The sequence below is a fragment of the Thamnophis sirtalis genome, unplaced genomic scaffold, assembly GCF_051295495.1.
Source record: "Thamnophis sirtalis isolate CommonGarterSnake01/CBP01778 unplaced genomic scaffold, rThaSir2_p1.2 scaffold_15, whole genome shotgun sequence".
NCBI lineage: Eukaryota > Metazoa > Chordata > Lepidosauria > Squamata > Natricidae > Thamnophis > Thamnophis sirtalis.
The window spans coordinates 46269657-46283032 of NW_028261395.1; the positions used below are offsets into that span (position 1 = coordinate 46269657).

General features: G+C 47.5%; 1 protein-coding gene across 1 annotated transcript; it reads left to right on the top strand.

Moving 5' to 3' along the window:
- Positions 1-2747: 2747 nt before the first annotated feature.
- Positions 2748-12970, top strand: LOC106549101 (arylacetamide deacetylase-like 4). The gene is made up of 4 exons (XM_087702602.1): positions 2748-2921; positions 5256-5472; positions 9064-9127; positions 12170-12970. The coding sequence occupies exons 1-4, from the start codon at positions 2748-2750 to the stop codon at positions 12942-12944; spliced, it is 1230 nt and encodes a 409-aa protein (XP_087558728.1). The 3' UTR covers positions 12945-12970.
- Positions 12971-13376: the final 406 nt, after the last annotated feature.

Genomic DNA, 13376 nt, shown 5'->3' on the forward strand with positions numbered 1-13376 from the left:
GTCCCAGGCAGTTGTCTTCGCCGATTCAGGTTAGGGAGGAGCAGCATTATGAATTTGCCCAAATCCTCGATTCTCGTAGCAATAGCAATAGCAGTTAGACTTATATACTGCTTCATAGGGCTTTCAGCCCTCTCTAAGCGGTTTACAGAGACAGCATATCGCCCCCACAGTCTGGGTCCTCATTTCACCCACCTCGGAAGGATGGAAGGCTGAGTCAACCCTGAGCCGGTGAGATTAGAACCGCTGAACTGCAGATAACAGCCAGCTGAAGTGGCCTGCAGTACTGCACCCCTAACCACTGTGCCACCTCGGCTCGTAGGCATCAGCCACCCTTCCCCTCTCACCGTGAGAACTTTATGAGTTGACACAGAGTTGCTGTCCTTCGCGCGAATACTGGGTGGGGTTAATAGGTGGCGGCATCATCACTGGGGGGGACAGGAAGGGGTGGTGGTGTATGGGTGATTAAAGGTGGGTCCAAGAACATATATTACAATGGTGTAGTTTGCTTTGCTTATTTGCCTTTGTGCTACGTGTCATCTAGTGCCGGTTATCGCAAGTTTTGCAACAATACAGATTAAAGCATTTGCAACCCCTTCCTTCTGTGTTTGCGTCCTTGATGACTGCCTTGAAGGTGACAATGATTTCTATGGTGTGCAGAAGACCACACACACACCCTAAAATAACCCCTGTGGGAAGGGTGTCCCAGTTGAGCCTCACCTGTGGCTCCATGCCCCGTTCAGACAAAGATCTTCTCATGTGGTGTGGTGATGTGAGAGAGCACGGCATTATCTGATCCTATCAGCCCTTCACACGAAATGAGGATTGCAGGATATGACCACGATTAACCTTTCCTGTCCACACCAACCGTATCCTGGGACAAAGTGCTCCCCCCTCCCCTAATAATGCTCCAATATTTGAGGGGCTGCCCCAAAGAAGAGGGCTGGATTGAGGGGTGGGTGGTCCACCTATTCCCCCAAACACCTGAAGGCAGGAGAAGAAGCAAGGGATGAAAACTCATCAAGGAGAGAGGCAACCTAGAATTAAAGGAGACATTTCCTGACAGGGAGAACAATTAAGACAGTGGAGCTTGCTTTCCATCAGAGGTTGTGGGTGCTCCATCACTGGAGGTCTTCAAGAAGAGATTGGGCAGTCCTTTGTCTGAAAGGGTCTAGGCTGTCCTGCTTGAGCAGGGGGTTGGACTAGAAGACCTCTAAGGTCCCTTCCAGCTCCATTCTAATTGATTGATTGATTGAAATGGTCTAAGGTCTCCTGCTTGAGCAGGGAATTGGACTAGAGGACCCCCAAGGTCCCTTCCAGCCCTATTCTGATTGATTGATTGATTGGAATGGTGTAGGGTCTCCTGCTTGAGCAGGGGGTTGGACTAGAAGATCTCCAAGGTCCCTTCCAGCTCTATTCTGATTGATTGATTGAAATGGTCTATGGTCTCCTGCTTGAGCAGGAGGTTGGACTAGAAGACCTCTAAGGTCCCTTCCAGCTCCATTCTAATTGATTGATTGATTGAAAACTGGTCTAAGGTCTCCTGCTTGAGCAGAGGTTTGGACTAGAAGACCACCAAGGTCCCTTCCCACTTTGTTATTCTATATTCTAGGTTGTGGGTGCTCCACCACTGGAGGTAATGGGTGGGGAGGAGAAGGCCATCCTTGCTGAGGGATGAGAGAATGGACAATGTTATCTTTTGTCATTGTGGTCATTCAATGACCCCATAATCCCTTGTGGGGTGGAATCTGGACGACTGAATGGAGCTGAGTGTTTACTACCCTTCCTGTCACCAGTCCGGAGTTTTGTTCAGCAGATATATTCTCAGCGTGCCACGAAATAGAAAAATATTGGCCTCTACCTAGGAGGGAACTCACAGCCTCCTGATTGCTTCCAATTCTAGGCCATTGCCCCACTCCACAATGTTATCAGTCCCTCAACTGGGGGCTCTTCACATCCCCTTTGGGGTAGGGCTGCCCCCCCAAATATCTCTTCATACGTGACCCACAATCCGTTGACTCCTTTCCAACCTAGCACCATTGCAACATCAGAAAATGAGAAGGGAGTCAACCAATGCACAATGTTGGGGATTAAGCCCTTATAATGACCGTCTTAGGACTTCTGGCCTAAGGTTCATGGGAGGAGGAGCCCGAGAAGAGGTGGCCCTTCAGAGAAATCCAAGCACTGAGAGATCTCTTTCACACTGGATTTCCTAATCCAGTTATAGAAAGTCAAGGATCCATCCAGTGGAGCCTCCCACCAGATCTTCTCTTCTACCAGGTCCTTCTTGTAGGTGTCTCCATAATGGGTGGAGAGGAAAAGGGCATCCTTCTTATAGGTATCTCCATAATAGGTGGAGAGGAGAAGGTCATTCTTCTTGTAGGTATCTTTATAATAGGTGGAGAGGAGAACGTCGTCCTTGTAGGTGTCTCCATAATGGGTGGAGAGAAGGCCATCCTACTTGTAGGTGTTGCCATAATAGGTGGAGAGGAGAAGGCCGTCCTTGTAGGTGTCTCCATAATGGGTGGAGAGAAGGCCGTCCTACTTGTAGGTGTCTCCATAATAGATGGAGAGGAGAAGGCCGTCCTTGTAGGTGTCTCCATAATGGGTGGAGAGGAGAAGGCCATTCTTCTCCTTATCAATACCAACCAATCTGTTTTTCCCATGGATCGACAACTGGGCTCTTCACCGCCTCTGCGGACAAGTTGATAAGAGGAGAAGGCGCATCCTTCTGTCCCAGACAAGGTGCAATGAGGTCCCACTGGAAGCACCTGGCCTGTCTTCTTGTTGGAACTGCTATCTTCCCAGCCATCTTCCTGGTCTCAGTGGTCATCCAGTATGTCCAAACCGTGTATCCTCCTGATATTGATCAAGTCTTGTTGCTTTACATGTTCAATACGTGGATAATCTCGAGCGTCCTGCTAGTAAGTCTTTCTTTTGTTCTTTTTCTTTTTAAAATATATCATTATTATTATTATTATTATACAATTGTATCACAGCGGCCAGTTGTTTCGCCGGATTTGGCATTGGTTACTAGTCGGGCCCCACCCAGGGGCCTGGGACGTCGTAACGTATTTTCGTAATATGCGTGCAGATCCAAGCAGTGCGGCTTTTTGCATTTGACTGATGGTGATTTTGTCAATTTTTAACTGTTTTAAATGTAATTCCAGTGCTTTTGGAATAGCACCCAGTGTGCCAATTACCACTGGAATTACCACTGCTGGTTTGTGCCATAGTCGTTGAATTTCGATTTTTAAGTCCTGGTATTTTGCGATTTTTTTCATGTTCCTTCTCGGCGACCCTGCTATCACCTGGTATTGCGATGTCTATGATTGTGACCTTATTTTTCTCAACCAGTGTGATGTCTGGTGTATTGTGCGCCAGTATTTTGTCCGTTTGTATACGGAAATCCCACAAGATCTTGACCATCTGACTTTTTCAGGCTGATGTTCCCACCAGTTTGTTGCTGTTTTAATATTATAATTTTTGCACAAATTCCAGTGGATCATTTGTGCTACTGAATTGTGCCGCAATTTATAATCAGTCTGCGCGATTTTTTTTACAGCAGCTGAGTATGTGATCAACAGTTTCATCAGCTTCTTTGCAAAGTCTGCATTTGGCATCATCAGAGGATTTTTCAATTTTGGCCTTAATGGCATTTGTGCGGATAGCTTGTTCTTGCGCAGCCAGGATTAGTGACTCTGTTTCTTTCTTTAATGTACCTGTTGTTAACCATAACCAAGTTTATTATTATTATTATTATACAATTGTATCACAGCGGCCAGTTGTTTCGCCGGATTTGGCATTGGTTACTAGTCGGCCCCCACCCCACCCATTATTATTATTATTAAAGTTATAGAGTCTGATTATGTGGATGGGTGAGCGAATACTTTTGGCAATAGGGTGTACATTTATATTGTGTGTGAATAGAGTTGGTTCTGGGTATCATTCCTATTAATCCAATTCACAATAACAATATTAGTAATCTCTATCCCATTCCTCAAATATAAGTCACCCTTATTATATTGTTCAAATGTATATATTCAAAAAATGTCTAACTCATCTTTATCTTTGCCTTCCTCTATATCTTTCTTCTTCTATCTGAACGTTTCTCTATTATATATAAACAAATAGAGCTAAGTTTCATTTATATTGATCCAGTTTATGCTAACGTTGTTAATAATCTCTATCATATTTATCAAATTTATACAATCATTATATTATACATCTCATCTTTAGTGCTTCAATTCTCATCCGTTCTTCCATTTTAATCCGATTCACAATAATGGTATAAACAAAGCTAACTAGATTATCATACATGTTGATCCAATTCACATTAACATTTTTGATTATCTCCATCACATTAATCAAATTATAGTCTTGTTACATTGTTAAGATATACATTGAAAGAAAAACACCGAACGTCTGCAAACTTCTATTATTTTTATTCATCCCATAAGCAATTCGTATTTTAATATTTCCCCTATCTATTTTTATTTCTGCCTCTCTAGCTTATAATAGGCTAATTTAATATTTAAAGGGCAATTTGTTTACCCATCTATTTTTTTAGTGCTTCAATTCCTTCGGATACTTTTCCCATGAACTTTGGGAGAGGAGAATTGTGTGGGTTTGTTCTTTCCTTACAAGATTAGAACTGGCCCAAATTTATCCACGCCCCCATCAAAATCTTGGCATCTTGAACAAAAAAAATCAGCGAAACTGACTTGGTCACCTCCTTGTTCAGATTTGGAAGGGACTGGAATTAAGAGGGACACCCTTCATCACACAGCTGTGTCGTAACCGGGCGCGTACCTTTAACACGTGGAATAAGTTGTGGGCAGAGGCCTGAGAATGTGGTTCGGGGCCTTGGAGGTCTTCTAGTCCAACCCCCTGCTCAAGCAGGAGATACTATATCAATCAATCCATCCATCAATTGATCAGAATAGAGCTGGAAGGGGCCTTGGAGGTCTCCTAGTCCAACTCCCTGCTCAAGCAGGAGATACTACATCAATCAATCAACCCCTCCATCCATCAATTGATCAGAGTAGAGCTGGAAGGGGCCTTGGAGGTCTTCTAGTCCAACCCCCTGCTCAAGCAGGAGACCTTAGACCATATCAATCAATCAATCAATCAATCAATCAGAATAGAGCTGGAAGGGGCCTTGGAGGTCTCCTAGTCCAACCCCCTGCTCCAAGCGAAAGACCTTATACCAGAATCTCCCCAAATTAACTTCTCCCCTTTCGTCGTTTGGCTAACAGGGAATCGTTTTAGAGGCCCTCGGCTTGTCCACCGTCCCTAAAGTCCTACGGCTGTTCATGGAGGGAATCCGCCCGGGGAAGGATCCGTCCGTGGTCGCTCAGGATCAGGATTTCGACGGGGTGCCAGTGACCATCTACACGCCCAAAACAGCGCCGACTGCGAAAAGAAAAGCTGTGGTTTTTTTCCATGGTGGATGTGGCGTCATAGAAAGCATCGGTAAGGGAACGGGGACGTATTCCAAGCCAAGCTTGGATTGCTAAATTTAAGACGGTTGGGGAATCTCAAGCAATCAGCTGAAACTCTGTTCATGAAGTCAGTCTCTCTCTCTCTCTCTCTCTCTCTCTCTCTCTCTCTCACACACACACACACACACACACACACACACACACACACCTACCTCAATCAATTAGGACAGAGTTGGAAGGGGCCTTGGAGGTCTTCTAGTCCAACCCCTTGCTCAAGCAGGAGACCCTAGGCTATTTCAATCAATCAGAGTAGAGCTGGAAGGGACCTTGGAAGTCTTCTAGTCCAACCCTCTACTCAAACAGACCATATCAATCAATCAATCAATCAATCGGAATAGAGCTGGAAGGGACCTTGGAGGTCTTCTAGTCCAACCCTCTACTCAAGCAGGAGACCCTAGACCATTTCAATCAATTAGAACAGAGTTGGAAGGGGCCTTGGAGGTCTTCTAGTCCAACCCCTTGTTCAAGCAGGAGACCCTATATCATTTCAATCAATCAGAGTACAGCTGGAAGGGGCCATGGAGGTCTTCTAGTCCAACCCTCTACTCAAGCAGGAGACCTTAGACCATATCAAGCAATCAATCAAATCAATCAATCGATCAATCAGAATAGAGCTGGGTGAGACCTTGGAGGTCTTCTAGTCGAACCCCCTGATCGAGCAGGAGACCCTAGACCATTTCAATCAATCAGAGTAGAGCTGGAAGGGGCCTTGGAGGTCTTCTAGTCCAACCCCCTGCTCAAGCAGGAATATCAATCAATCAATCAGAATAGAGCTGGGTGAGACCTTGGAGGTCTTCTAGTCGAACCCCCTGATCGAGCAGGAGACCCTAGACCATTTCAATCAATCAGAGTAGAGCTGGAAGGGGCCTTGGAGGTCTTCTAGTCCAACCCCTTGCTCAAGCAGGAGACCTTAGACCATATCCATCAATCCATCAAATCAATCAATCAATCAATCAATCAGAATACAGCTGGGTGAGACCTTGGAAGTCTTCCAGTCCAACCCCCTGATCGAGCAGGAGACTCTAGACCATTTCAATGTCAATCAATCAATCAGAATGGAGCTGGAAGATACCTAATTTCCTGCTACTGTTCTTCCTGTGTTTTTGCCTCCAGGCCTTTCAGCTTCCTAATTGCTGTGATCTGCATTTTTTTTTCCCAAAGCTTCAACCTCCTTTTTGGTATGTGGTAACCAAAACTGGGTGCACCATTCCAGATGTGGCCTTACTAAGGGCTTATAAAACAGTGTTAATCCTTCAGCCGGTTTTGCTCCTGTTATACAACCCAGGACCGGATTAATTTATTTGTCTGCTGCCATGGCCCACGGCTGGCTCAGGTTTAATGGATCGTCCGGTAGACCAACCCCCCCCCCCTGCTTGAGCAGAAGACCCTAGACCCTTTCAATCAATCAATCAATCAATCAATCAATCAATCAATCAATCAAAATAGAGTTGGAAGCGACCTTGGGTGTCTTCTAGTCCAAACAGCACCGGTTTTGAGTTAGGTTTCCCCTAATCTTTGCTTCTCCCTTTTTTTCTTGCTTAGGTATCAAACCTTGCTTCTCTCCACGTTAAATGCCATGTTGTTGAATCAGGTCCCCTTGTTCGATCTTTAGGGACCCTCCACCTGTCTTCTGGGGTGTCAGCTAATCCTGCCAGCTTAGTGTCATCTGCAAATATTGTTGAGTTCCCCTTCTACTCCAAGTCAACCAAGTCATTTACGAAGATGTCGGGAGAACTCTGAGCCGATAATGTTGCTGTCAAAGAGTTATTCTAGTCCAACTAGTTAGATGCAAGAATCTGAAGCAACAGAAAATGGATATTTAGATGCCCATAGAGATTAACAGGGAGTATTCCCTTGGTAAACACTGGGCACGGATATTTATCCAGACCATTATAGCCTTACTCACTATAATCAACCAATATCTGTGCTTATGCCAACCACACCTAACGCTTTGGCAATTTTCAATATTGCCACAGCATTTTAGACATGGCTCCGTAATCGGATCTGATATCCGATACAACGAAGTCAATGGTGGGTTCCGGTATGGTCCACCACATGAATGCACGCAGTGTGTGTCCAAGCGTGGTTCACCGACAAAAGGGCGAACGACAAAACCGTGCCTGACTAAACCGCGGTGGCAAAACCGTGTGTTCTAAAGTGCTCCGACGAATGAGCGCTGAATCGCGCCGACAACAGCGCGGTGACAGAAGCGCGCTGTAAAACTAACCCTAACCCTAACCGTAAACATAACGCTAACCCTAACCCTAAACGTAACGCTAAACCTAACCCTAAACCTAACCCTTACCTTAAGTTAAATCGGCTTTCTGTCGCCGCGCTGTTGTATAGCACCCTTCTGTCTCCGCGCTGTTGTTGGCGCGTTGATGACATCACAGTTTTAGCGACGCAGTTTAGTCGGGGCGCGGTTCTGTCGTTCGCCCTTTTGTCGGGTCACGTGCAAGCGTACTTATTACCCGCAACGCTCTGCGACGCTGGAGCTGCTCGGCGGAGCACCATACTGGAGCCCTGGTGTTCCCGGCAGGCACAGGTACGCCCATCACCAGGGCGTGCCGGTTCTAACCCACCACTGAACAAAGTACTGTTAAAACTAAAAATCTTACAGCATTTCCGGATCCCTTACATCAGCGGATAGCTGAGTTCCTATCAAACAGGCCACAAACAGTTAAAATAGGGAGAGCCCAGTGGTATTAAAAAAAATAGTTCTGTGGGAGTGGCTTGGTGGGCATGGCAAGGGAAGGATATTGCAAAATCCCCATTCCCACCCTACGCTGGGGCCGGCCAGAGGTGGCATTGGCCAGTTCTCCGGGAGGGTTTATTTTCAGGGGAGGTCTTATTTGAACACATGCGCTCAAAAGCCCGATTGGGCTTATTATCCAGGGAGGGTTTATTTTCGGGGGCGGTCTTATTATTTTTGAGGTTCCACCACAAAATCACGGAGGACAAAATCGCGCTCGACGAAAGCGCGCATTTGACGTCATCACAGCGCGACGAAAACATCGCGCTGTGATCGAAAAATGTAAAAATAAAGCTAAAACCTTCCCCTAACCCCCCCAAACCTACCCCTAAACCTACCCCTAAACCTAACCCTTAACCTAACCCTAAATCTAACCCTAAACCTAACCGTTAACGTAACGAAAAACCTAACGCTAACCCTTAACCTAACGCTAAACCTAACGCTAACACTCTAAACCTGACCCTAACCCTTAACCTAACCCTTACCTTTATGTGAATCGGCTTGCTTTAATTTTAATTTTATTTCAATTCTTAATTTTTTTCGTCGCGCTGTGATGACGTCACATGCGCGCTTTCGTCGAGCGCGATTTTGTCCTCCGCGCTTTTGACGGGTCACGATTTTTGAGGTGCAGGAGGTGGTGAGCGTGGTCACCTCACGGCTGCTGCTGTGTTGCAATATTTTCAGGGAGGGCTTATTTTTTGAGGGAGGGCTTATTTTAGCGCAGTAGTGCCTGCTGGAATCAGGGTAGGGAAAGTGCTTTGCGGGAATGAAATTTTCAACCACTGTATAACTCATCGATGTTCGTTTCAGCTCATTACGAAAGAATGATGCTGTACATTACCAAAGAAGTGGATTCGACTGTGGTCATGGTTAGGTGAGTGGTATTTCCTTGTCTCTTTAATCTGCAGTAGGTAGGCAAGTTGCCCCCCCCCACTCCATTCGCTGCGCCGATAACTCGCCGCGGGCCAGGAGTGACACGAGTATCAACAAAACGGTGAAAACAGAACTGTTAAAAAGAAAATAAAGCTGCCCAAGGGAGGGACAAAACGAAACGTGAATGACCCCAAAAAATATTTTTTTTAAATTATTTGAAAGAATAATTCAGTTGTTGAATTGTCCCACAGCGAGTTGGCCTCACCGAGTTTATCTGAAAATAGGACCGGGTCTTATATGAGTTTTTGCTCCAAAAGCCGCATTAGGACTTATTTTCCTGTTAGGTCTTATTTGGGGGTGGTGGTCTAGGGCCCCCTCTTGGGCAAGGGGGTGGACTAGAAGGCCTCCAAGGTCCCTTCTGACTCTATTCTGGATTGACTGAAATTGTCTAAGGCAGAGGTAGTCAACCTTTTTATACCTACCACCCACTTTTGTATCTCTGTTAGTAGTAAACATTTCTAACCACCCACCGGTTCCACAGTAATGGTGATTTATAAAGTAGGGAAGCAACTTTACTTTGGCCTGAACAAAACAAAACAAATTATTGATTACTGTTAATTTTAATTCTTTTTTTAAAAAAAGTGTCATTGTCAATTTTAATTGGGTTTGGGATATCCTATTTAATCTCTTTTTAACTTTTGTATTGTGTGTTTCTTTTTAATGTTGTACGCCGCCCTGAGTCCTTGGGAGGAGGGCGGCATATAAATCGAATAAATTTAAACCTACTTTATAAAATCTATCAAGCAGAGCTACAGCAAACCCACCATGAAAGCTGGAACGCCCACTAGTGGGCGGTAGGGACCAGGTTGACTACCACTAAAGTCTCCTGCTTGAGCAAGGGGTAGACTAGAAGATCTCCAAGGTCCCTTCCGGCTCTATTCTGGACAGATTGTAAAATGTCTAGGGGCCCCTCTTGGGCAAGGGGTGGACTAGAAGACCTCCAAGGTCCCTTCTGGCTCTATTCTGGATGGATTGGAATTGTCTAAGGTCTCCTGCTTGAGCAAGGGGGTAGACTAGAAGATCTCCAACGTCCCTTCTGGCTCTATTCTGGACAGATTGTAAAATGTCTAGGGCCCCCTCTTGGGCAAGGGGTAGACTAGAAGACCTCCAAGGTCCCTTCTGGCTCTATTCTGGATTGATTGGAATTGTCTAAGGTCTCCTGCTTGAGCAAGGGGGTAGACTAGAAGATCTCCAACGTCCCTTCCGGCTCTATTCTGGACAGATTGTAAAATGTCTAGGGCCCCCTCTTGGGCAAGGGGTGGACTAGAAGACCTCCAAGGTCCCTTCTGGCTCTATTCTGGATGGACTGGAATTGTCTAAGGTCTCCTGCTTGAGCAAGGGGGTAGACTAGAAGACCTCCAAGGTCCCTTCAAGCTCTATTCTGATTGATTGAAATATTCCAGAGCCATGATGGCAAAAGGGCGTTGGTACTTACCTGATACGCCTCTTCTAATAAGGTGGAGATAGCATCTGTGCATGGTTTGACATTGTCTACCTTCTGATTGAACCGAGTCTGATTAAAGATAGTTAAGACACGTCCCCCGTCGCTAGCTTTACCCAGCTTTTCGGCCAAGAAAAAAAACTTAAGACAAGACTCGGCGTCTCATCAACAGTCAACTTTAGTAAACAGTAATTTATTAGCAATCAATTCTTTGCAAACAGCCACTCGATCAAGAGCAACTTGTATAGATCTCCGTGATACTCTTGGTATAACAGGTCATACAGTGGATCAATCGTTCAGAAGGGAGGGGATGGATGCTATCTCCACCCTATTAGACGAGGCGCGTCAGGGAAGTACCAACACCCTTTCTCAATAGAGGTGGAGATAGCATCCTTGCGTAGGGCGTATCCAAGCCATATTGTCCCCAACAGGAGGGATTCAGACTGATCCGAAGTAGGACTGGCCGGACGAAGACCCTGCCCTCCGCAGACGCAAATTTATCCAATTTATAGCTGATGATGAATGGGGAAGGTGGCCGCCCTGCGGATCTCCTCCACGGAGCCCTGCGTAGCCGAAGCTGCTGTAGTGGCCGGACTTAGCAATAGCAATTAGACTTATATACCGCTTCATAGGGCTTTCAGCCCTCTCTAAGCGGTTTCCAGAGTCAGCATATCGCACCCCACAGTCCGGGTCCTCATTTCACCCACCTCGGAAGGATGGAAGGCTGAGTCAACCTTGAGCCGGTGAGATTAGAACCGCCGAGCTGCAGATAACAGTCAGCTGAAGTGGCCTGCAGTACTGCACCCCTAACCACTGCGCCACCTCGGCTCTTTTACAACCTCTCGTAGAATGAGTAGTGATGCCCCTGGGCAGCTGCTCCTGTTGGGAAACATATGCCCAAGCTATGCAGCCCCTTAGCCGCATGGTTGCTGCAGACACCTTCCTTCCCAGAGTCGTGAGCTGAAACGACACGAATAGACTTTCCGACCTCCGAGAGTCGGCGGAGCGACTGGTATAGATCTTAAGGGCCCGTCGCATGTCCAGCTTGTGCCGCCTTCTCTCCAAGGGATGGGTGAGGGGTAAAACGACCCCTTGGGCCCGGTGTAAGACGCATGTGCTTGCGCAGGAGGGGCGCCACCCCCTCCCCAGCCCGTTTTTGGTCCCAGGAGGCTTCAGCCCAAAACGGGCCACAGGGGAGGTTGTACGTTCATGGGTGGGCGGGAAGCACAGGTGAGTGAGCTTGCATGCGCAGGGGGGGGGCAGAGTGTCCGAGGGGAGGAGGTCGCGAGCTTTTCATTATGCCCGTGGGCACGCATGCACGCACTGTCACACATGCGCACATGCTTTCGGCATGCGAGGACAAAAAAGTTAGCCATCACCGGTCTAGGGTCTCCTGCTTGAGCTGGACTAGAAGACCTCCAAGGTCCCTTCCGGCTCTATTCTGATATAGATAATTTGTTACAAATCCAAGCAAAAACTGAACTCTTCAGTGTACCCCATTGGGTCAGGAACCCATCACCCATCATTTTCTCCTCCTTCCAGGTACAGACTTGGGCCCGAGAACCCTTTTCCAACCCAGTACGTCGAATGTCTGAAGGCGGCCATCTTCCTCATGAAACACGCAGGTGATTACGGGGTGGACAGTTCCCGTATTATCATTTCCGGAGACAGCTTCGGGGGGTGTGTTGCCGCGCACATCTGCCAGGTACTGGCGGACCGGAGCGACCTTCCCAAGGTCTACGCCCAAGCGTTGATCTACCCCGTGCTTCAGGCCTTGGATTTGTCCTTGCCGTCCTATCAGCAGAACCGCCGTAGTCCCATCTTGTGGCGTAGGCTAGTTCCCTTCCTCTGCTGCTATTTCTTCAACAAGCCCACTTCTTTTGTGGACGATATCCTGAAGAACAGCCACGTCCCCGAGGCCACCCGCCGGAAGTACCACAAGTGGGTGAGCGCCGACCACATCCCGGAACGGTTCAAAGCCAGAGGCTACACGCCGCCGCCGCCGCCTCCGTTTAACCCTCGGCTGCACGACGAAGTAAAAGTGCTGCTCACCGAAATGTGCTCGCCCTTGATCGCCGAGGATGCGGTCATCTCCAAGCTCCCGCAGACCTTCCTGTTGACCTGCGAATTTGACGTCCTTCGCGACGACGGGTTGCTGTACATGAGGCGGCTGACGGACAACGGCGTACCGGTAACCTGGAGCCACGTGGAGGACGGCTTCCATGGGATAGCCGTGGTCTCCGGGTATCGCTTCATGTCCTTTTCTATAGCCGAAAGGATTGTGCACGATTTCATCGATTTTATCCGACGCTTGTGAGACCAAAACGAAACAGAGAGGACGACGGCGGCCTTTTGATCTTCTTTCCAGGGAATCCGGTGGCCCAGACTCGCAGTCCCCTTGGGATAAACTGGTTGGACTCCCAAACCAGGGTCTTCCCCACCCAAACGCAGCTCTTAAAAATGAAGAACTCATGAAGAAGATTCTATTCAATTCTGTTCTGTTCTATATTCCCGTAATGACAAACCTGGCACGCGGCGCCATTTGTTAGGGGCACACGAGGCGTTGCCCTGTCAGCTCCAGCGTGCAGGTGTGCGCTGGCCAGCTGACTTCGGCCTTCTTTTTCGGCCATTTCCCCGCCTCCGGAGGCTTCCTTGAAACGAAAAACCCGCCAACACGCAAACCGGAGGTTTGGGAACGGACTTCCGGTTTGCGCGTTGGGCTGTTTTTCGCCCCCCCCCCCGCCAGAGC

Bases quoted from the DNA above. Each gene is read 5' to 3' on its own strand.
- LOC106549101 (XM_087702602.1), top strand. From the start codon at position 2,748: ATGAGGTCCCACTGGAAGCACCTGGCCTGTCTTCTTGTTGGAACTGCT. The intron at 2,922-5,255 runs GTAAGTCTTTCT...TTTGGCTAACAG, and splicing joins TAATCTCGAGCGTCCTGCTA to GGAATCGTTTTAGAGGCCCT. The intron at 9,128-12,169 runs GTGAGTGGTATT...TCCTCCTTCCAG, and splicing joins TCGACTGTGGTCATGGTTAG to GTACAGACTTGGGCCCGAGA.